General features: G+C 46.0%; 1 protein-coding gene across 1 annotated transcript; it reads left to right on the forward strand.

The window, feature by feature from the left end:
* The first annotated feature begins 4,326 nt into the window (after window positions 1-4,326).
* On the forward strand, window positions 4,327-19,972 carry NDFIP1 (Nedd4 family interacting protein 1). Its single transcript, XM_029960268.1, has 8 exons — window positions 4,327-4,362; window positions 13,321-13,408; window positions 14,153-14,283; window positions 15,135-15,222; window positions 15,392-15,516; window positions 17,132-17,198; window positions 17,763-17,868; window positions 19,818-19,972. Exons 1-7 carry the CDS (start codon window positions 4,342-4,344, stop codon window positions 17,864-17,866), a joined length of 624 nt encoding a protein of 207 aa, XP_029816128.1. The 5' UTR covers window positions 4,327-4,341; the 3' UTR covers window positions 17,867-17,868; window positions 19,818-19,972.
* The last annotated feature ends 4,295 nt before the right edge of the window (window positions 19,973-24,267 follow it).

Consider the following 24,267-nt stretch of genomic DNA (forward strand, 5'->3'; position numbering starts at 1 on the left):
GTCTTCCACCTCAGTGCTGCTGTTGTTTTCATTCCTCCTCCTTACAATACTCGGGGCTTATTGGGGCATAATTTTCTGCACCAGTAAACCACGCTCCGCTTACGCCTGACTCTGCCTGGGCTGGAGGATGTGTGGCTGTGCTTGCTGGGGCTCTCCTCGTTCCAGCAGACCCGATGTGACCGAGTGGCTTTTGTTGTTACAACAAGCACTCACCGAAAATTTCAGCTCTGTGTGTGTCTAAAGCTGTGTATGGAACCCACACCTGTGTCTGCCATGCCAGGAACCTGCCACTGCCGAGGCTGGTCGAGGTGTGGGGCATCTTCCTTGGGCAGGGGCTGTCACAGAATCCCAGGATGGTTTGGGCTAGAAGGGACCTTAAAGATCATCCAATTCCAACTGCTCTGCCCTGGGCAGGAACACCTTCCACTAGACCAGGTTTCTCCAAGCCCCGTCCAACCTGGCCTTGAACACTTCCAAGGATTGAGCAGCCACAGCTTCTCTGGGCAACCTGTGCCAGGGCCTCACCACCCTCACAGGGAAGAATTTATTCTGTATATCTCATCTAAATCCACCTCCTGTTCCCTGTCCTGCTTTTATCTTTTCACTGTTCCAGAAGTCTTCTGTGATGTTTTGGGGAGGAACATCTATTATACAGCATTTATTAATCCTTAACAAATCTCTCCAGCCTAATTATACAGCTCCAATTCAGGATATTATTCCACAATGGAAAAACAAGACATGGCATCTATGTATATTCAATGCCTGTGATTCCATTTCTTGCACATGAAGTGCTTCTGCCTTCAGGGACACAGGAATACTTTATAGTGATGACAAAAAAGTTTTTATCATATGAATATTTTGTCTTGTCTTTTTTCTTAATTGGGTAATTTAGCACTAAAAGATTAAAAGAAAGATCTAGTTTTAATGTCCTGCTTATGTCTTACCGATCTAGCTTTAACCCACCCTGCCTTTGAGTTTTATTATTTAGCTTTTAATGTTCAATATTTATTACAAAGTGAGATTAAAAGTTTTCCTTTATTGCTCAGTCCTACACAATAATTAAAGGAACACACATACAGTGCCAGGATTTCAGAGGACTCACTCCATTGCAATTCTGTCATATTTTCAATTGCTTTCAAATGCTTTCACAGCACATCCCATGCGGAAGTCACTAAAAGCAATGACTTTGAGCTTCAAGTGTCTCTTGGGAGAAAAGACATTTTGCACTGGAGGAAAAGTCAAAAAACAGAGGCATGAAGCGATTTGCCTAAAACCAAGAGGGAAATGAAAGCAGAACCAGTCATGTGCTGTAACCACAGCATTATCTTTCTACAGAGCTTCCCCACCTAAGAAAATAAAATATAACAGGGAAAGCAGCTGGAAGAAATTCCCATTACCCCTCCGGAATCAGTCATGCTGAGACTAGACGGACTAATTAGGCCGTGATTTGCCTCCACTGGCCCCAAAATGGCTTTGACACAAACAGTTTCACCAGTTCTCCACGATACATCCCAGCATCTTCTCTGGGGGTGTGTACAGGTTGCATCTTATTTTAGTCTCTACATTGTCCAAGTCAATCACTGTGCAGCTAATTACCACTGTGGCTACAGCCTTACTTAGGGATGTAATCCCACCTCAGTGGCAAGTAAATCCATGCATGTCATCCGGACAGCTCCTTACTCCAGCGAAATTCTCAGTGTAAATTGTGAATCTGATGGAAAGGTGAAACCAGATTCTGGTCTGTCAGTGCCTGCAGCTCCTGTTCCATCTCCTTCAAAGGCACCTGTGTTGCAGGAAACTTGCCTTCTCCTTGTATCTCCAGTATGACTCCTCAAAGAAGAGTCACTCTTTGAGGTTATTCCTGGCTAAAATCCCTCACGGTCCCTTCAGCATGAGAACTGGGATGTTCATTCATCTCACTAAGACATCGATGAACTACCTATGCCTCAAAGGCAAAATACAGGGAAAAAAGAATCCAACCTGATTATGGTACGGAATAATGAGCACTGAGGCATGTATTTATGACTGAGTTGCAGTTCAAAACCATGTCCTCAGGCTTAAACGCCTGTAACTCTGAATCTGCAGCTTGGAATCCCAGAGGGGCTGATTCAGCCTTCCTCATCCTAAAGCTGATATATTTAAATCTCATCAACCTTAGGGATTGATGTGGGTAATTTTGTGCAAGCCTGACTACAGCTGAACTGTGCACGTAGAAAATAAAGGTTACACAAGCTGGAAAGTCTCTTAGCCAATGTAACAGCACAAAAACTCTCTGAATAAACCAGCCTCTCTCGCTGCGTGGTTTCCTACACGTGCTCCTTCTGGAAAGAAATTTCTGAGCTGCAACACCATCTGCTTCATGTGGATATGCAAGAGCTGATGGCGCTTTTGGAAGAGTTGGCCAACATCTTGTGTTTGGCTCAGCTGTGGTGCAGCAGTCGCTGCCTCTTCCCTGCCTGCATGGGCATACATTGGCCCTGCAATGTGGTGGTGGGACAGGGTAGGACCAAGGCTTGGTCAGCATGGCTCATATAGTGCTGGTTTCTGAGCCCTGGCCCTGGTGCGTTGCTGCTGAGGCGGCAGTGTTTGTCAGCATGAGTTTACATCAATTTTCTGACTCCCTATGTTTCGCTAACACGTCCTGTGGCAGCTTCCACTCTGAATAATTATACTTGAATTCCACAATGTACATTTTGTGTAGTGCATGGAGCTCATGGGGTCACTCCTGCAGCTCCCGCAGTGCTGGGGCCATGCTGCTGGCCTGTAGCATCCCCATGGGCAGTGACACACCAGGTCCCTCTGGCAATCCAGGCTGGCTCCAAGGGCTTCTGGTTGCCCTCTGGGCCCCAGTGGAGCTGCCCTGGAGCCACCCTGGTTAGAGTGAACTGCTTGGAAAGTAGCCCAGCAGAGAAGGACCTCGGTGTGCTGGTTGACAGTGGCTGAACATGAGCCCAGGTGTGTCCGGGTGGCCAAGGGGCCAATGGCACCTGGCCTGTATCAGGATTAGTGTGGCAGCAGGACCAGAGAAGTGATTCTTCCCCTGTACTTGGCACTGGTGAGGCACCTCAAGTGCTATGTCCAGTTCTGGGCCCCTCACAGAAAACGGACATTAAGGAGCTGGAGCCTGTCCAGGGAAGGGCAATGGAGCTGCGGAAGGGGCTGGAGAGTCAGTCATGTGAGGAGCATATGAGGGAGCTGGGGGAGCTCAGCCTGGAGAAAAGGAGGCTCAGGGGGGACCTTCTCACTCTCCAATCCCTGACAGGAGCGTGGAGCCAGGTGGGAGTCGGGCTCTGCTCCCAGGGAACAAGGGACAAGAGAAAATGGCCACAAGTTGTGCCGGGGAAGGTTCAAGTTGGACATCGGGAGGAGTTTCGTCTTGGAAGGGGTTGTCAGGCATTGGAAGGGGCTGCCCAGGGAGGTGGAGGAGCCACCAGCCCTGGAGGTGTCCAAGGAACGACTGGACGTGGCACTCAATGCTCTGGTCCGGTTGACAAGGCGGGGGTCGGTCACACGTTGGACTCTGTGATCTCAGAGGTCTTTTCCAACCTCAAAGATTCCGTGATTCTGTAACTCCGTTCCCCCACGAGCGCTGCCCAGCGGCCCCGGGCGGTCCGCGGGCGGCGGGAGGCGGCGGCGGCTGAGCGTGACGGGGAAGGGCGGGAGCGAGCGGAGCCGCAGCGAGCAGCGACACTGGGCGGCGGCGCTCTCTCGCTGCGCAGCGCCCGCACGGCGAGCCCGGAGCGCCATGGCGGCCGGGCCGCGAGCCTCAGCACGTCGGCCGCTACCCCCAGCGGTGAGGGGCGGCGGGGCCCGGGGCCCGGGGCGGGCGGCTCCGCGGGGCGGCGGGGGCCGGGAGCGGGGCTGGGGCGGCCTGTGCTGGGCCGGGCGGGCGGCAGGCCGAGGGTGTCCGTGGGGGCCGGGCCGGGCTCGGCGGGAAGCCGCTTCCGCGCGCTGGGGCCGGGTGTGCCCGGGGCCGGCTGTCCCTGTCTCAGGGCCGGTGTGTGCGCCGGGCCGGGTGTTTGTCCTGTCCCGGGCGGGTCCCGACCTTGGCGCAGGGCGCTGTCCCCGCCGGTCGTTTCCCCCCGCGGGTCAGCGAACCCCGCGGGGAACGGGTTCGTTCCGTATCGGCCTGAGGTCACCGTTAGTTTTATTCCACCTTTGATGTGTAGGCTCCTCTGAAACCCCTCCGGCCAGGGGCTGGCCTTGCAGAGCTCCCTCGGGAATTCGGGGTAGTCCTTCCCTCCCTGCCTCCCGTTTGTCAGCAGTGCCCGCCCCTCGGGAAGGGTCGGGGCTCAGCTGGGCCCCCCGGTGTGACCCAGTTCTGGCCGGCGCCTTTCTGACATGGAGAATTCCTTACTTCAAGTGAGGGAGAAATCCTTCAAAGCAGCACACACAGCTCGCTCTTGCTGAACCGAGGCTCTCACAGTAAATCGCTGTGTTGTGACTTTTCCTCGGTAGCATTTCCAGCGTGGGTAGGCTCACTCTCGTCAAGAGTTCGAGATACACCCTCCCATGGGATGGAATACTTGTCTCATCTGACAGCTGGAGGTCTCTGTGTTTTTACATGCTGGAAATGTGAAATTAAGTAAAACTCAGGCTATTTTTTTTGGTTGTTCTGTGCTAAACAGATGTGTTCACTTACTATGGCAAATCTCTTTGTGTTGTTCTTGGAACTGGTAGGGACAAATAACCGGGTCTCTGCACTAATTGCCTTTCTCGGTGCAGTCCTGCCGTTGTTGTCGACCCTGACAAGTGTCTTCACAAAAGCCTTTTCCCAAGGGATCTAGCAGTGTGTCCCATCGCCTGGAGTTTGTGGGGATAGGTGATAGAATTGCTGAAGGACCCTGTTGCCTTGGTCTTTGGTCACCCTGTTCCTGGCTGATACACTCCTGGTTTCCTTAAAGAGGGCTGTGTAAAGCTGTTGTTTGCCCAGCTCCTGCTCACACCTCACAGACACAGAGCAGACTCATCTGTGGAGCGTAACCGTGCGTGGTGCTGCGGAGATTAGGGAGCCAGGCTGTGCCAGAGGATTTGCACTGCTAAAGACAAGCAGATAATGGAGGCCTGTGAAGCGACTGGTGTAACTGGAGCACAGAGTCAGATTTTCACATGTAAATGTATTCACTTCTGTGTAGCTCTTTAGAAATTGCTTTTCTTTCCTTGCCCTCTGCCAGAACCCAGGTATTCGTGTTGTGAGGTGTCTTATTGCTGAACTGGCTCCTAATGTTTGTGTTGCTCTGAAAAACCCTCTAAGCTGTAAAAATGCAGAGTTGGGGTTTAGATGAAGAGGAGATGAGAGTGTGGGAGTGTCTCTCTCTAGCATTGAATGTATCTGTTTTTCTTCCGTAGTTTGAAACTTATTGTGTGTGTGAATGTATGATAATGAATGTTGACAGACTAATAGTGAAGTGATAACTGTAAGGGCTAGAGGTGAATTCAGGACCCAGTAAGTAGGGGTAACCTGGAGAAATTCAGAACAAACTCATTAAATCCTTTAAATTATTGGATTATGAGGCAGTGGAAGAATTTTAGAACTTGGGTTTGTTGGGGTTTTTTTGAGTGATGGATGTAATGGATTAGTGGGTTTGGTTACACTCATAGGTGGTTCCTGTACAGGTAAATGTCCAAACATGCTGGGAACTTGTATCCTCGCTCCAGGAAGGGTTACTGGTGTGTCCGTGTGTGTGTAGGAGCAGCACTGGTGAGAAGTGGGCACTATTTGAACATGTACAAATATGTAAGATTCTTCAAGTGCCTGTATTTTCAGGGAAAAAAGGCGATAGTTAATGAGTATGATCTGAGAACAACAGAAATAGATAAACGAGTTTGAAACCTGTGTGTTTCCTCACCCACCCCTTCCTCAGCCTGTGCTGCCCTGTGGATGGGGGTTGGGAAGGTGGAAGTGTGGGCTGTGCCCCTCAGGAGCCCCTTCCCCACAAACTTACAACCTGTGTCCGTTCCCCAACGCGGGCAGTGCTCGAGGGCCGCTCACTGATTTATTTTCCAAAGCCAACTTTCTAACCTTGGGCTTTGTTCAGGCATTAGATAATCTGATAAAAAATAGCCTGCGATGGTGGCTTTGGGCGATGCGAGTCTGAGCTCACGAACTGAGGAAGTGCAGCTTGATGTACAATAAAGCTAAAACTTGGGAGAAGGGATTTCAGCTTCCCTGACCCCTTCCATGTGGAGCAGGGCTGGGGCAGGGTGACAGGGGCAGACAGCAGGCTGGATGCCAGGGCTGTGCTTGTGGAGGTGGGAGTGAGAGAGGTTTGGGAGGAAGGAGGGCTGCAGCCTGCCCTGGAAGTGTTGTCCCAGGCAGTGCTGTGTCCCAAAAAGGTACACTGTGTCCCACAAAGGGACACTGGGAGGCTGTTGTCATTTTGACCTGCCTTTGGGAAAGTTATACAGGGATTTTGTTGGAATTAGGGGTTTAAAGCCTTTTGAGCATAGCCCCTGGATTGTGAGTTCAGTGGCAGAACTGTATTTCATCCTCGGAATAGAAATTACCCTCCATTCTGGAAAAAATAGCCTAGCTTTAACAGGTTTATTTACACTCTGTGTTAGCCAGGCCTGCTTTTCACTTGAAGCATTCGAAAATAAATGCGAGGTGTATGAGTAATGTAAACCCACCTAGGAAATGGTGGGAGTGTTAAATAATGAAGACACATTCCTTTTTAAGTGCCATTTCTTCCTGTTCCACTTGTTGAAGGCTTACATAGATCATGAATCATTCCATAAAGGGAGGTGGCTATGGGAAAAATAGGGAAGAAAGATATTTCCATTTGTTTGTTTTTCTTTCAGTAATACTGTAGAAGATAGAATTCCTGAAGATAGAATGGGAATAGAGTTTAAATCCATGAAGGACCATAATGCTTCCTTACTATCTGGGAAGGCTGGAGTGGAACAGGGAGGCAGGTGTTAGTTGCTGCTTTGTGGCTACCTTAAGCTTGTATTTAAGTTTTTAACTAGGTGGGCACACAAATCAAAGCTAAAAAATAAGAATGTACCAAATCTTTTAATGTCAGCGGTTAGAATTAGAGGTGTCAGTGACTGTTTCCTCAGTGAGGTACTTTTAGTGTGCAGATCTGCTGGCTAAAGATAAGGATGGTAAGAAGACTTCCAGGGTAGGTTGTTTACACTGTTATTTATTAATTTATTTTAAATAGAAAAGGAGGTGTCCATTGACATAAAAAACAGTAAAGATTAAAAAAAAATTGTAGCATAAAATCACTTGCGGAGCTGCTGCTTTGGGGTTGTGATGAAGCTGTCCTGTGTCCAGCCTGGGCTGTGCTCAGGTGACTAAAGTCTGGTTGTTTTTTTTCTGAAACACTCACCTCTGTAGGCAATAGTACCTGTCAGGTGAGTTCACAAGGTTTTAGTGATTCTATGTGAAGAAGTAATTATAGAATTAAAACAAATTCTATCGCTAAAACTCAAAGGATGTGGGAAAGGCAGGGAAACAGTAGCAGTCCAGTGTCATCTCACAGCTTGTGTATGAGGAGTAAATAGCTTTGCATGCACACTTTTAAATAAAATATTATCTCAGGTGTCAGGATTGTGTTGCACTCTGAGTTGGGCTTATTTGGTGCCTTTTCACTCTTCACTAAAATTCAGTGGGACTCAGTAAACCCATTGGGAAGCGGCTGTAGGAGCAATCTCTGAGGGCTTTGGGTTGTTAAGTGGCTCCCAGAGGATGCTGTACCTCTTTAGGTGGGCTTGGCATCATGTCTTAAAAGCAGCCATACAGAAAGCAAGTATGAAAAGTTCTGTGTGTGTGAATTCTGATCCTTTGTCATTGGGACTACTGAGAAAAATTCAGTAATAAGATGTATCCAAGCATTCTGTTCCTTCCTCTTGTGAAATATTAAAATTTGGTAGATGATGGCACAATCAGATTTTTTTAACTTTCTTCATATGACAGTTTTTAAAAATGTGATATTTTAAAATGTTTAAAAGATCCAGAATTCTTTCTGTGATGCCTTAATGTCCAGAAAAATATTAATCTGATCCTGAATGTTGTCAGAAGGCCTTATGCTTTGTTAAGTGTGAGAAATTTAATTACAGCTATCTAAGATTAAAAGTTACTTCTTCCATATTAAGACCTTGAACACTCAAGTCTAAGACCAGTCTGAGTGCAGGTTTGTGCTGGCCCAAGTGCTTGTTTACAGTCTGTCCAGACCGGTCTAATTCCCCGTTTGAACAGAAAGGAGGGAATTACATTAGCGTGTTTCCCAGGACTGAGGAGTATTTCTTTGTTGTCAGGCCCTTGGCTGCAGTGAGTCAGAGAAGAACAGCATCCTTGTGAGCACAGGTTGTATTCTGACGGATGTAAAGTACGTTTTGGTTTGTGTTTTTACCTTGGTGGCTCCCAGGGTCATTGCAAACGTCCCCTCAGGTGGGTGTTCCTGCTGGTTTCTGCTCCATGTGTTCTCACTGTGCGCCAGGGAGCTGGTCCAGCTGGGGGAAAAAAAAGGTGGTTTTTTGGGGAAAAAAGTGAAGGCACAGTTTTCAGTCCTTTATTAAAATGGAGGAGTATTTCAGAATCACAGAATCATCGAGGTTGGAAAACTCTTCCAAGATCGAGTCCAACCTGTGACTGATCCCCACCTTGTCAACCAGACCAGAGCACTGAGTGCCACGTCCAGTCATTCCTTGAACACCTCCAGGGATGATGAATCCACCACCTCCCTGGGCAGCCCCTTCCAATGCCTGACAGCACTTTCCATGAAGAAAATCTCAGGTTGGCACAGGCCTTGGAGGCCACTTGCCAGAGCCAGGCTCTGCTCAGGGCCATGGGGAGAAGCGGTTTCCCAGCACGGCTCAGACAGGAGCATTGGCATCTCCCCGGGGCAGGGAGAAGCCTGGGGAGGGTTGGCTAGGCACAGCTGCCAAATGTGTCACCTAAGAAGTGCTCAGCACACCTCGTGCTGGGTGCAGGGAGCTGGGGCAGACACGCTCCTCAGGGCTGGCACTGCTCCAGGAGATCAGCTGGAAGTGCCTATGGGAGAAAACAGTTATTTGCTCATCAAGGAGAGGGCTGATGGGTGTGGGTTGGCTTGTCTAGTAGCTTATCATTATTCCTGCTGATTAATAAGCTGATACTACGTTATAGGAATCTGCAACAGCATTGGGCAAAAGTCAGGATTTCGAAGTGGGGTGCATTTAAAGTGAAGCATAAGTCAATAAAAGTAGTTCTCTTCAGAGTTGACAGCAACTTTAATTTGCTTCCAAAAGGCCAGGGATATGGAAGGAGAAGAGTCAGGAGTGTTGTGATGGGAATGAGTGTAACCCTTTTTGTGGGCAGGCTGGTGCCTTGCTGGAATACTGTCAAGTTTAGTAGCAATACACATTTCTATATATTTATTTATTTTAACATTTGGCTTGCAAAGGTTATGATTTCATAGTTCTGGAAAAAATCAGTCCTGTCACCTTGTAAAAAAAAATATTGATTTTCTTTCTGTCATTAGCCTAAATATCTACCTTTTTAATAATCTTGGAGAAACCATAGTAACAACAGAACTGAGATCTGGTGAGGGTTGTCTTCACTCTAGAAATCCTCTGTGGGATTTTTGTGCAGTTCTGTCCAGTGTGCCAGAACGTAAAGTAAGAACTGGAACACAGTAAACATTGATGATAAATGGCTAACTTAACACATTACTGTGATATATTGCTAAGGCCAAGCTTGTAGAAATGCTGATTTAAAGTAAAAATATTTACATGCAGACTAAGGACTTGGGGAAGGGGAATTTAAAGATCCAAAACTGTGTCAGCAGCCCATATGCTGACTTTAGGAAATTTGGAAGAATTAACCAGTGTATTTATTGGAAATGCTTTCTTCAAAGTTTACATGGAAATATTTCCAAACAGTTTGAACTTTCATGCTGCTGTGCTATGTGTATTTACATAGGATATGTCTCACTCAAGGGGAAGTGGCAGCCAGAGGTGATGTCCTGCTTAGTGCCAGGCTTCTGATGCTGGTTTTTGGAAAATAAATATCTCTGGATGTTCTGTCAGGCAGCTTTCTGTTGTTTTAGCAGTCACAGCCAAATTGTTTTTAATAACTGTATGCATGGCTGTAAAGACTATTGTATTGCCACAAATATCAGAATCTTGCTTTAAAAGCTAAAAAGATTCCATCAGTGAATCAAGGAAAGAATGACCCCACAGCCTCAGCTGAACAGACTGAAATCAAACACTGCTTTAACCAGGTTTTCCAGATTCTGAAGCCTCAGGAGTGGCCCAAAGGGGAATTCCTGGGAGCCGAGACTGGACCTGGAGCTGCACAGGGCAGGTGGGACACAGGAGGCCAGGGCAGCACAGCACTGCTGGCCCTGCAAGGCCTCATGAGTCATTCTTCCTGTCACATGAACCCTCCCTGCTCTGCTAAGAGGCACTTAGTTGAATTTTAGATGCCTGGAATCATTAAAATGGCTGGAAGGCATTTGTGTACCTTGTCCATTAGAAGAAAAATCTGTTTTTTATAACTGTAACCTCCTACAGCCTCGAGCTCAACTTTAGAAAGTAGCTACATTTTTTGTGTCATTACCTGAATAGTGATGTTTGAAGCCAGCAGTGAATTCAGCTGCTTTCTCCCACATGACATTGGTGGAAGAACATGTATTTTTACTATTGAAAGAAGAACCAGTGGTAGGAGTTAATATTCCACTCAGTTATCTGTGTCCTCTTTTGTTTCATCTCAGTGTTGTCACATGTAGTGCTTTCCTTCCCCCTCCTTGGTGACTGTGCTCTCAGCTTGTACATGTCTTCTTTCTTACAGACATGAGGGGTTTAATTTCTGCCACCCCCTCGCCTGCAGAGCAGGTAACACAGGGCATGTGGTATCCAGAGTGTCCCAGGTGTGCCAGAGCCTTTCCTCCTCTGTTAACAGACTGGGTCTTGCATAGGCAGAAGGAAAAAAGGCGAGAAGTGTGGGATTTTCATGGATAGACTGACAATAAGCATAGCGGAACGTTTTCTGTAAATTCATAGACTGCAAAGCTGGAAGAGTCACAGAATGGTTGGAGTAGGAAGGGACCTTAAAGCTCATCTTGTTCCACCCTGTGCCGTGGGCAAGGACACCTTCCACTATCCCAGGTTGCTCTAAGCCCCATCCAGCCTGGCCTTGAACACTTCCAGGGATGGGGCACTCACAGCTTCTCTGGGGAGAGACTGAACCAAGTAGTTTGACTGTGTGTTTCTCTGTCCCTTTGGTTGCCCCTCGTGCTCTGTGCAGGCTGCAGTAGTGCTGTCTCTTTTTTTAATTTTTAAAGCATATTTTAATAGACAATTACTTCACAAGTTAGTTTGCATTTTCTTCTAATGGCTGAGTGCCATGGGTTTATAAAATACGGCATTTTTGTTTCCTGGAAAGGGCTCATGCTGAGTGAGCTGGTTTGAGAAGACAAGGATGCGTTGCTGTGGTGGGAGTTGCTGCAGCTACTCCTGTCATTGCTTCGTGCCCTGAGGCTCATTAAAGCTGCAGGTGAGGCAGGTCCTGCCACCTCCACACCCATGTCCTCATTGCCAGGGCACAGGGAGGGATTATTTGCTGTGGTTCACATCTGGCCAGGGACCAGTGTTTCGGATGTCTCCCACTGGCAGCCACAGCTGCTCCTGGCGTAACACGGATTAAATTTTCATCTGGATCACTGAATTTCTCCTTCTTCAAGGAAGTGGCTCAGCTTTGTGTCATGTGAGGAGCTCTTATCCAGAAAGCTTGGGGCTGATCAGTACCCTTATTTTTTCTTACCTCTTCTGTTTGGAAAACGTGAATGGGGAGAGGCTGGCGGCTTGTTGTGACACGAGCAGGGTGAGCTCCAGCTGATGGTGAATCAGAGTGCAGGGCTGTGATGCTCTGTTGATTTGATACAGCTGGACAACGCTCCTGATTTTTTTCCAGCACTTCCCAGTGTTGTTTCCTCCCCTTTTCTCCTCTCAGGCAACCTCTTGGACCTGCCAGGAGAATCACTCGTATTGTCACCTGCTAAGCCCAGTCAAGACTTTCACAGAGGATGTGGATATGGTCTGATCTGGAACAGGCTATAGATTATAGACTTTCACTGGCAGAGGTTGCCCAGAGAAGTGTGCCTGCCCTATCCCTGGAGGTGTTCAAGGCCAGGCCGGACAGGGCTTGGAACATCCTGGTCAAGTGGAAGGTGTCCCTGCCCATGGCAGGGGGTTGAAATGAGATGAGCTTTAATGTCCCTTCCAACCCTAACAATCCTGGGATTCTGTAACCTTTGATCTTAGGCAGCAAAAGGAATGGAAACCCAAAACACAGTTGTATATCCAAAGTCTGCCTTTAGAAGTGTGAGCTGCTTGGGGTGTTTTCCCCTGATAAGATGTACAAGTGAAATAAGAACATAGCTCCACTCCCTCAACCCCTGAGTTAGGTCTGGAAGGACTTGAATGGCAACATGTCTTTCCAAAGGAAAGAAGGCAAAATGTCATGGATGGCTTCAGGAGCATTGGCTGGATGTGCAGGAGGGAAAGCTCAAGAAGATGTTGTTCAGTGGTGATTGCAAACAAGGGCAGTACCTCCTGCTCAGGGCAGTGGTTCAGTCCTAGGATGCTTTTTTGAGGTGAGTTGTTGTTCTGCAGACAACCTCAGCAACTTTGCTGCTGAGATGATGGAAAATGGAGAGAAGTTAAAAACGAGATGGCAGCTGTAGCCTCATTTCTGGTGTGTTCTGCTTTGAATTGTTGGCCTGGTACTGCTGCTTCCCTGATCAAAGCCAGCCTGGCACACCTGCCTCGTGCAAGTGACACTGTACCCGTGATAGCTCCGTGGTTATTTATACAGAGCCTGTGGGAAGCACAGTGCACAAAATAAACCATCTTCTTTTCAGTCATGCAGTGTGAAAGGTTGAAGGGAAATGGCAAGATTCATACTTACGTGCATCATTATGTAATGTATCCATGGAAAAACACTTCCTTAGCAAAGCCACAGGCAGCAATGGAGTCTTTTGTTGGGTATCTCACAGTATTTCTTTGACTAAAACACATGCAACTGCAGCTCCTAAGCAGTGGGAGCTTAGGAAGTGCCAGGGAAATGGAAAGGTACTGGAAAGCTGTGTGCTGTGCTTTATTGGAGTCCAGGTGTGTGATGAGAGGATTTAAAAACACATTAAAACCTAGATGGCATATTGATCATTCCAAGTGGGAGTGCTTCGGAGGGAGGCCGAGCAGCTGCTCAGTGTCCCGTGGTGCTGCAGAACTAGTCTCCTTCCAGAAGAGTCTGTTGTGTGCAATTAAAGCTGCAGGGGTGACGTGACAGCACTCAAGAACCCCCCTTAACCTCCTGTGTGTGGGTCTGTTCAGCTGCAGAATGAAGAGGAGCCAGGTGAGACTGCGCCGGTGGTGAGCGATGCCCCTCCGCCCTACAGCAGCATTTCTGCGGAGAACACAGGTAATTTACCTGCCAGGAAAGGGCTGGGCTTGCTCTGCTGTTGTTCATTGCTCTCCTCGTCGATGGCTGGCACTTCCCAAGCTGCAGGAATCAGAATTGATCCAGAGAGCCTTGTTGGTACTTGTGGTTTAGGAGATGCATTTTGGCTGTGTTTGTCTGATGTCATCCCATCAAGTGGTGTTCAAGTTACAGTTCACAGTGTTCTCAGTAAATTGAAGACAGTTAAAAATCAAAGTGCTATGAGGATTTGTGGTTCTCCTCTCATTATTTGGTGTTTGGATGATGCTGTGTCCCTTCCCAAAAGGACTTGTTACTTAAAAGCATTTAAAGAATTCACTCTTCCTGCACTTTCCACTAACTAAGGACTTGGTCATAAGAACTGTACTTCTGATTCATCCTCCTGTCGTGTCACTAATAACTTTAATAACCACTTTATAACTACTTGGATCTGGAAATACAACTATTTCTGAGTATCCAAATCAGGAGAGACACAGCAAGTGGTGTTGTTTTAAACATAAGTACAGCCAGGCATGTTCAGGTAGTGTTCTGTGGATTGCTTGACATCAGATAAGGTGCTCCCGTCCTTTTCACTTAATGTTTTAGGATGGCAAGAGGCTGGAAGGGTGGGGAGGGGACAGGAGAGGCATTGAGTTGTTTGAAGTCACCTGGAACACTTCTCGTTCACAACACGGTGTTTTTAAGGAACTGACAAGTTGCCTTCTCTGTAACTGTTTTTTTGTGCAGCTTATTTTGACTACAAGGATGAGTCAGGATTCCCGAAGCCGCCGTCGTACAACGTGGCCACCACACTGCCCACTTACGACGAGGCAGAGAGAACCAAGGCTGAGGCCACCATTCCCTTGGTTCCTGGGAGGGTGAGTGCACCTGCCTGCCTGGCTGTCCCAGCTTTTCTAGGGTAGAATTTCTTGTTTAACTCCTGCCCATCCCATGCCATGACTTTTTTTCTTTTGTGTTGGGGTTTTTTTTGTGTGTTTTTTAAACTTTCTGGGGCAGTGATATTACACACTCCTGAGAGCTCTGTGGCTATTTTTTTTTCTTTTTAATTTTCCTCTGAGCACTGTGATGATGTCAAACATCTCAGTAATACCAGCATGTGCTATCCAGATTAGCTTGGCAAGCTGACAGAGGGACTGTGCTGTAGTCCTATGCTCTGTCACTGGTTTTTGGGTTTTGGTTTTCTGTTTTTAAAAAGATTTAGGATTAATTCTTCAGCTGTCTGGCATGTCTACCCTTGATACTCCTGCTGTTTACTTAGTTGACTTTTCTGGAGGTCAGTGTAGCTGATACAAGGATGATAAAACCATTCTGTCAGAATTATTTCTTTTTGCTTTTTCAACATTATCTCTTGTTCAGCCCTTTTGTCCATCCCTGCTAGCATTAGGTGTCCACTGCTCATTGTACTTCTTCACAGAAGCCAAATTCCTTGCTGAGATGATAATTTTTTGATGAGTAGAGGAATTCTTTACAGTGAGAAGGACATGCTGGATCTTGACTATGTTAAAAATAAATTTCATATTATGTAGATAAGATTTCATCCCCTGCATCATCTGAGGATGAGAAGCAGGAATTTTTTCCTGCTTGCATTTGTAGCCTTTTAGATTTAGAATTCCAGCCCTTTCTTGAAGAGCCACATGCAGAACTGGGATTGCTGTATGGACTGGACTGACTTAAATCTCCCCATGTGGTGTTTCCCTCTGATTTGCAGGATGATGACTTTGTGACACGGGATGACTTTGATGACACTGACCAGCTGAGGATAGGAAATGATGGCATTTTCATGCTCACCTTCTTCAGTAAGTACATTATGGAATGAATTTCTTTTGAAGCAGTGACACAAAATAGTTTGGTTCACACTTATGTTTATATAGCACCAGGAAAAAACTGTGTGCAAGGTGTTTATGATTTTTTTTCTCTTGGAATATAAAGGTGGCTTGACCTGCTGCTTTTCTCCTGCTTTTTCAGTGGCATTCCTCTTCAACTGGATTGGATTTTTCTTGTCTTTCTGTCTGACTACTTCAGCTGCAGGACGATATGGGGCCATTTCTGGGTTTGGTCTGTCTCTTATTAAGTGGATCCTTATTGTCAGGGTAAGTTGTGTGGTGCAAAACAAGGTGCACAGACACCGATACTCTTTTCAGCCAGCTTGTTTTTATCTCCTTTATGTTGAAGTTAGTGATAAATTTAGTTTTTAAAAATGAAATAATTTTTGAACCACTTATTCTCTAAGAACAGAGCTTTTTCATAATTCTTTCCTGTTTCTGTGCTGAAAGTATTATTATAGTAAAAGAAAATACAGATTGCACGCTCAGGTATGTGTTGTGGATGTTCCATCCCTGGAAGTGTTTAAGGTCAGGCTGAAGAGGGCTTGGAGTGACCTGATCTAATGGAATGTGTCCCTGCCCGTGGCAGGGAGGTGGGAAGAGATGAGCTTTAAGGTCCCTTCCAACCCAAACCATTCTGAGGTTCGTTCTAAATGTGGCTTTCTCTGACAGAGCTGCTGTGTTGGATGTGGTTGTGTGTTGAGCAGCAGCAATGATCTGATCTGTGTAAGACCTTTACCCAGGTAAAGCCAGCCCTGCCATCAGCACAGGGATGTGCCTCTCCAGTCTCATTTCCTTAGGCTTTCCTGTGGAAATAAATGAATTCTGTAAAATGTGGGATAGCTGATGAGGAGAGTCGCAGTGGGAGAAGCCCTCTGGTGCCCTCTGGTGCGGAGTCCCTGCGGCACAAGAGGAGGGAACCAGGACGGAGCTGCTGTTCTGTTCAACTGTGTATTTTTGGAGGGATTGTGAGAAAATATTTCCATCGGGAAGTTACTTGGAGTCCGTGAAATGATGGCACACAGGCATCCCAGGCTGAAAGGCTGAATTTCAGGCAAAGAACGTTGTTAGCTGTGCATAAGTAGAAGTAGAGAGCATTAGTGTTAGGCTGTCACTTCATACCTAATGTTTTGGGGCTGGGAATTCTAATTTGTAAATACAGTATCTGTTAACTTTTTCTGTAGACAGTGAAGCTTTTCGGGGCCATCTTTTAACAGTGGTGTTAAGAATTGTTTGCTGGATTAAGAGATGTGACAGAAAGAGGAACATTAACTGCGGATTTGATTTAAACTTTGATAACAAGTTTACATTTTGTTAGGTTCTTAGACTTGAATAGAATAATAATAAAGAAATTATACTGTATTTTCCACTGGCACAGTGAACTTCAGTGCTCTAATAGTGTTGGCAGTAATTTTCCCAATAGAAAATCATGTCAGAGGGTTCCACAGATCTGGGATTTCACTTCAATGGCTATACCATCCAGCCTTACAGTGTAATGAACATGGTGCACTGCTGCAAGCTTGGTCTTCCCTGTCAGAAATTGCAGCTGTGGTTTATGAGCATCAAGGACACAAGTTAAATTAGGAATATTTGCCCAGTAGTGCCCTTGAGCTCCACTGATTGCCAGAGTTTATGGCTGAGTATTGAATCTGTCCCGTTCCCCTTGTTAGAGTTGGTGTGATGTGTATAGAAAACCAATAAATAACAGTTTGTGGAGGTAACTCGTTCCCTGCAGTCTGTGCAGCTGGTGAAATGCAGCATTCCATGTGGTCTCCTGTGTGCAGTGTTGGTCTGGTTATTGCTGAAATAAGTGGGAATAGATTTGGATTCAGAAATTTCCATGTACTCTAACCTTTATCTTTTTTGTTTGGTTGGTTTTCAGTTCTCCACCTATTTTCCCGGTTACTTTGATGGTCAGTATTGGCTTTGGTGGGTCTTCCTTGTACTAGGTGAGTGTTTGCAGGGGAAGATGCTTAAAAACTCTGTAAGTGCAGTTAGGATTTTGTGAGCACAGCTTTCCTGGCTGTTAAATATGTGTGTGTGTAGATGTACAGCTGAATTGTCACCCTCATCTTACTAAATGCCTTCAGGTTTTAAAGGCAAGTAAGCACTGTCCTTCTGCTGCCATTTCTTGGTGGCAGCATCCTGATTACCATCCAGAAGAGGTAAAGAAAAGAACAGTGCTTGTAACTGATGCTGTATCTGTTTTATATCTTAAATGGAAGTGTAGGTTGTTGTTTTCCTGGTTTTAATTTCTTTATCCTGCTTTGGGAGTGACTGGATCTCATTTGTAGTCAAAAATTTTGTGATTGCCCAAGGGAAGTTTGGTTTTGAAATTGCCTGAAATGGAAAGATTAGATGCCATTGCTACCAACAATAATTATTGTATGTAATCAGCTCTTGTGCATCCCAGGGATGAGGTCCCTCTATACTAGTAATGGGGAGTTCAACTGTTCCCTCTCTCACTGAAGAAGCAACACTATGTTAACTGGACAAATGTCTTTTCCCTCCAGGTTTTCTGCTGTTTCTCAGAGGATTTATTAATTATGCAAAGGTTAGGAAGATGCCAGACACTTTTTCCACTCTCCCCAGAACCAGAGTTCTCTTTATTTACTAAAGGTAAACTTTCTACTTTCCTGAATTTGTTCTGCTTTGTTTTTAACTCTATGTAGAAACATTTTTAGGCTAGACTTTTCTTTGCTTTAATATTTTTAGAACACAAGGCAGCAGGGAATAATTGTTTCCTGGTATCCCATACCCAGCTCTTGTGTCTGTGACTTGATGGGGAGCAGAGGAATACTTGACATTTCTCCCTGAGTTTTTACTGTGAGGAATTGTATATTCATTTAATTCCATGACTAGATATTGCAAGAGCAGTCTTTCCCCTTGGTATTACACTGTGTTTGGCAAATGTGTCTTTCAGAATTAATCACATGCTTGAAACATGTGATGTGTCCTAAACATGAGGAAAGGTCACAAAATGTTGTTAGAGGGAGGTGCCAGTGCCTTTGGCTTTTGGCACAGAAAGAGCAATTTGTCTGAATTCTGCCTGCTGTTTGAAATTGCTGCCAAGTTCCTGAAGAAATTACACTCTTGCACATCTTTGCTCTCCAAAAACCCCTCCCACCTGAACACACTGTCCTGCCTGAGCATCTTTCAGAAACCTGAGTGCCTGCAAGTCTTTTGCTTTAATGCTGAACTTCAGCCTTGCTGCCTTAATGGGGCTTTAAAGGAGGAGGCTTAAGTAGCTGAACCCTTGTAGCATAATTTCCTGCTCACAGCAGATAATGGCCTGGCATTAACTGTCCCTCCCTGAGGGGAAGGAAATCCTGGAATAAGTTGCTTCCCAGCTGGGGAATGCAACACGATGCTTCCTTTAGAAATATGGTAATAACACTCCCATTTCCCCAAGACAGAAGAAATTGCAGCTGGGCCAGTGGTATAAAGAAACCAAACCAACCCCCGCTTCAAATTGGGGGTCATTAAATTGTTCAGATTTTAAAACTGAGCCTTGATTTTCCAAATGTGCTTTCCTTTTATTAGGAACTGCAAATTGCCTAAGATTCTGCTTCATTTCTAGTCTGTAAGGAGAACCTGCAGCACAGAACAGCCTTTGTGCAGTGTTTTCCACTGGTGATAGTGTGTAAAAATAGTTCAGTCAATTTATTTACGGGTTTGAGTTCTGTTTAACAAAGTTCTGGTTTATGACCTCCTCCAGGATTTGTAATATCCTCTCTGATTCCTGCTGAGTCACCAGAGGGTTTATTTGCCCCAGTTGTATGGTCACGTAGTGTGAGCGTTTAAAATCAGCTTTATCATCTGTAGTTTGCCTCACTGAACATTTTTTTTAAGTTTTGCTTCTTTACCAAAACTTTATTTTCCATTTATTGAGGGAACTGTATGATTTCTTGTTGCACGGACTTTTCCTGTGTTTGGAATTTGAAATTACAATTTTAGAGACCTTGCTTCACTCCTTGCTACTGAGGATGGAGGTGTAAAGTGTTTAAATTCTTATTTATGTGTCATTTTAGAGCTTTCAAAAAGCACTTTCTCTTTTTGATATACTGAGATAAATGTCCAGAATAATTAATAAATATTACAACTTTAGCAATTCCCCTGAAAATAAATCTTTAATCCTAAATTCTGAGTGAGGAAACCGCAAAAGACTTGGATTTTTAGTGTATTCTTGTTCTGAAGATGAGATTTCTTCTGCGGGGCACGATGAGAAGGGGACGGTGAATGAGCATTTTAATGTTAGAGCAGGAATCATTTTTAGAAAATTAGGAGGGGAGTAATTAGTGCAAACCATAAAATACAGCCTGGTGAAATGAATCCAATGGGAAGCTGGTGTTCACTGTTCCACCTGTGTGTGCAATAATGGACATGATCCTGGCATTATCCCATAAAATATGCACAGACTCCTGAGCACTTTGCTGGAGTCATGCCATTGTGTGCTGAGATACTTCATAAGTCTTTAGACATCCTGTGCTCTGTGTGAACGACATCCTTCTGTTTTCCAAAATAACACTCTGACTATAGTTTCGGTGTTCAATATCCTTCTCCGACAGATGTTTTCTGGCAAATGTCTTCCTGCATTAGTGAATTCCCCCCCCAAGAAGCAGCAGGACACCTGCAGGAAGTGAATCAAGGCTCTGGAGCAGAAGAAAAAATAATCACCTGCTTTAAAATAAATAAATAAAAGTACTGTTGGAAAAAGAAAAAAGGAGAAGCATTTCTTTCTATTTGTTTTTAGGTGTACAATTTTAATAATTAACGCAGAATTCTGTAATTGTTGAATCATTAGTGGCTAATGTTTGAAACAGCTATTGCAGTCGAGTCTGTGACGTGCTAATAAAGCCTTACAGCGATAGTTTGTTGTGATTTGGTAGCATGAGCCGTCCCCGGAGCCAGCAGGGGCCAGGCTTGCTTTATTTCCTCCTCCAGCCTGGGAGCTGCTTGGGCTCTGTGTGTGCTGTACAGCCCATGTGTGCCGTGTGCCACATCCTGTGCAGCCTGTGTAACACTATGTCCTGTGCAGCCTGTGTAACACCGTGTCCTGTACAGCCTGTGTAACACCACAGGCTGTGTAACATCACGTCCTGTACAGCCCATGTACACCGTGTCCTGTACAGGCTGTGTCACACCGTGTCCTTTACAGCCCATGTACAGTGTCCTGTGTAACACTGTGTCCTGTACAATCCAGTTATGCCTCAGCCTGTACAGCCCGTGTATACCATGTCCTGTACAGCCTGTGTGCTCTGTGTCCTGTACAGCCCACATGTCCTGTACAGCCTGTGTGCAGTGTATTCTCTACAGCCCGTGTACACCATGTCCTGTACAGCCCGTGTGCTCTGTGTCCTGCACAGCCCACATGTCCTGTACAGCCTGTGTGCAGTGTATCCTGTACAGCCCGTGTACACCATGTCCTGTACAGCCCGTGTACACCATGTCCTGTACAGCCCGTGTGCTCTGTGTCCTGTACAGCCGACGTAACACCATGTCCTGTACAGTCCCGTTATGTCACAGCCTGCACAGGCCGTGTGTGCCATGTCCTGTACAACCCACACAAGGCCATGTGCTGTACAGCCCATGTACACTGTGTCCTGTACATCCCCTGTATGCAGTGTCCTGTACAGCCCAGATAACACCATGTGCTGTACAGCCCATGTAACACCACACCCTGTACAGCCTGTGTGTGCAGTGTCCTGTCCTGTACAGTCCGTGTACCCTGCCTACACCCTGTCCTGTCCAGCCCCTGTACACCATGTCTGTACAGCCCCCACACACCAGGTCCTGTCCAGCCCACATCCACTGTGTCCTGTCCTGTCCTGTCCTGTCCTGTCCTGTCCAGCCGCGCGCGCCGGCGGCGAAGGGATGATCTCAAAAGCTGAAGCGACAGCACCGCGGTGGCTGCACACCTGCCATCCAGCAGCACCTGTGCTGCCTTTGGAGGAAAAGGCATCGCTGTGGTCCGGGTTCCAAGGTGTCAGAGGAGGGAGGATTACTTAGAGGTGGCACAAGTATTAATTTTTAACTGTGTATATTCTCGGTGTTGTCCTAAACTTTCCTTTCGCACTACCTACTTTTTTGGGCTATCCGGGGGTTTTCATGGAACACTTTGGTAGTGTAAAACTGAAAGATCACGTTGCAACTTTGTATAAAAAATTATCTTGCAAAGGCCTTTTTTTTTTCCTTTGGCTTGGGACTTTTGAGACAATTCCTAACATACCTGTAATTCCTGCTTTTATAATTTGTGTTAGCAGAGACTGATGCGTCCGAAATGTAGATTTAATGTGCACTCCTGTGCTTTCTGCCAAGTGGTAATTCACTTTGGAATTTTACTATGTTCAACCTGTAAATACAGCAGAACGTTAATAAATGTCACTTCTGTAGCAATTTTTGCCGTAGGACAGTGTTTAATTGACTTTTGATTCGTTATTTTACCTGGTTATCAATGACAAGTGCGGATTGTCTGGGGAATTCCATCACTTTTCCACAGGAGGTGTAATACAGACTTCCACTTCAATGTGTCCATTTTCTTTTTTGTAACCAAGCAATGCCAGCCTCTCAGGAAATGGTGACTCAATTTTGGGGGGTTTCTTGGATTTTTTGGTAGTTTCATGACTTATCTGCCTTGTGAAACTTTGGTTTTGGTTCATGGCTGAACATCTCAAATGCACAGTCCCCACAAACAAGCAGCTGGGGCTGACAGAGACAGATGGAGGTTCCACAGATTTCTCTTCAAACAGGAGTAAGTGAATACAGAATTAGGAATTTTATCCTGCAAGGCAAAATCTGCAGCATTGGGGAGCTCTGAATCACATTTGCCCAAACTTGGTCGATCAGCCTTGTGTTTGCTCTCCTGGCATCTGGGCCTTATTTGGGCTTGTATATTCAGAGAACTGGAATATTTGGCATTCCTATTTCTCCTCCTTCAGTGGCCTGAAGCTGCAGACACCTACAGCTCCATGTTCCTCCGCAGACAGCGGTTCTGGATGCACCTGGAGGGATGGGTGGGTGGCGGGGTCTGGAGAAGCCACGTTTGGTTTGGTATGTGTTAACACCAACTCCAAACTCAAGTAGTTATTTTGGGTCTGTGACAGCTCAGCCACTTTACATGACCTACGTGGCAGGTCTGTGGTCACCTGCAGTGACCATGCCTTTGGCCTTCTTGCTGGCACCTTGTCAGCCAGGTGGGGGGATGGAAGCTTTGAGGGCAGACACACCTGTGGAGTGTCTGTGCCATGGTGGGAAGAGAGCTCAGACAGCCACGAGGCTATTGACAAAGCCCTGGAGTGACAGGAAAAGGGGGAATTGCTTTAAACTGACAGAGGGCAGATGGGATACTGGGTAGAAATTCTTCCCTGTGAGAGTGGTGAGGCACTGGCACAGATTGCACAGAGTGGTGAGGCACTGGCACAGATTGCCCAGAGAAGCTGTGGCTGCCACATCTCTGGAAGTGTTCAAGGCCACTTGGATGGGACTTGGAGCAACTTGGGATAGTGGAAGGTGTCCCTGCAGGGGTTTGAAACTGGATGAGCTTTAAGGTCATTTCCAAGCCAAATCAGTAGGAAGCACATCTTGAGATCTTATTTCCAGTTCCCATGAAAGAAAAAACGGAACCCAAGGGGAGAAGGCTCAGCTAAAGGGAGAACAGCATGTTCTGGAGGAAATCAAATGTGCCTAAGGAGAAGGTAGGAGCACCACAGAGGAAAGGAGTGGGATCTGCCCATTGTTGGTGCTCTTCTGCCTGTTCCAGTGGGAGCTCCAGAGGAAAGATTGGTGATAATTGTCCAGGTCATCCATGTGAAAGAGAGGATTATGCTGAGAAATAAAACCAGTCCATGGGAGACTTCCCAGTTACTTAAAACAGATGTTTCCCCCTCTCCTCTTGCTCTAGCTAATACAGTTATATTTCCAAGAAGTTGATAAATATTGCTAGATTTAGGAATGATTTTTCTAAACCGTTAGGCTTTACTGCAGAAGTCGTTTCTCACAAGAGAAACGCTCCAATGAATTAAACACTTTGGCCACACAAAGCCAAGGACTGACTCATGTTCAGTGGCTTCATTAGTGGAAGTGATTCACGGGCTGGATTGCTGTGACCTCTCCTTGGGGTTGGTGCACTCTGCTCCTCTCACATCTATGTGATGGCCAAGGGGACAGCCGGAGATCCTGGAGCAGGGGCTGGTGGGAAACACCTGAGAGGGCCAGAAAACATAACTCGGTCAGAAGCTCAGCCTATGCCCAGGGGGGTTGTGGGAACTGGTGCTGTCTTTTCATGTTACAGAGTTAAGTTTTCATAGTACCTACTGTTGTTTTCATTGCCTCGTGTTTAAAAGATGGCATTGCTTTCATGGGAAGGAAAGAGAAACAAATGTGTTTGAAAATACATACAATATTCCAAAACCAGTAGCAGTTGGATTAAGGAACCTATTTAAAAACTCCTTGAACATGGAACATTTACAAGGGCTGTTTTAGTGGTGATACCTGTTATTAATCAAATAAAACACAACACAGTAGGTACTGGCAGGGTTGTTGTGCTCCCCCCTGAATGGGGGTCCTCTGAATGCCCGAATCCATTGCTCAGCTGGTCTGTCACCCCATCCCATTTCAGCTCAGGATGGAGATGCTGTGCTGATCAGGATGAGGATTTCCATTCTACCTTTTTTTTTCTGAAATTTCTGTGGAATAAACAAAAGCCCGTCAGGGAAGGGAATTACCATAACACAAGGGCTTAGTCACCATACGTAATAAATCAATCACAGAATGTATCCTAGAAACTGATTTCGAGTCATAGGACTTACATGGACACAAGTCCCATTTTGCTGAACTTAAAATATGTTAATAAAACGTCATAGCAATGGATATAACAATAAAGCAAAAGGCAGGGATCTCTGCCCAGGCTTTGGAGTGTAAGGAAGGGTCTGTGCCAGGAGTCAAAGTGCACCGTGTCCCAGGGAGTGAAACACAGTCCATGTCCCAGGGCCAAGTGCAGCGAAGTACAACAGTGCTGTG

This window comes from Manacus vitellinus, unplaced genomic scaffold, assembly GCF_001715985.3.
Source record: "Manacus vitellinus isolate BGI_N305 unplaced genomic scaffold, ASM171598v3 scaffold_25_pilon, whole genome shotgun sequence".
In the NCBI taxonomy this organism is placed as follows: Eukaryota; Metazoa; Chordata; class Aves; order Passeriformes; family Pipridae; genus Manacus; species Manacus vitellinus.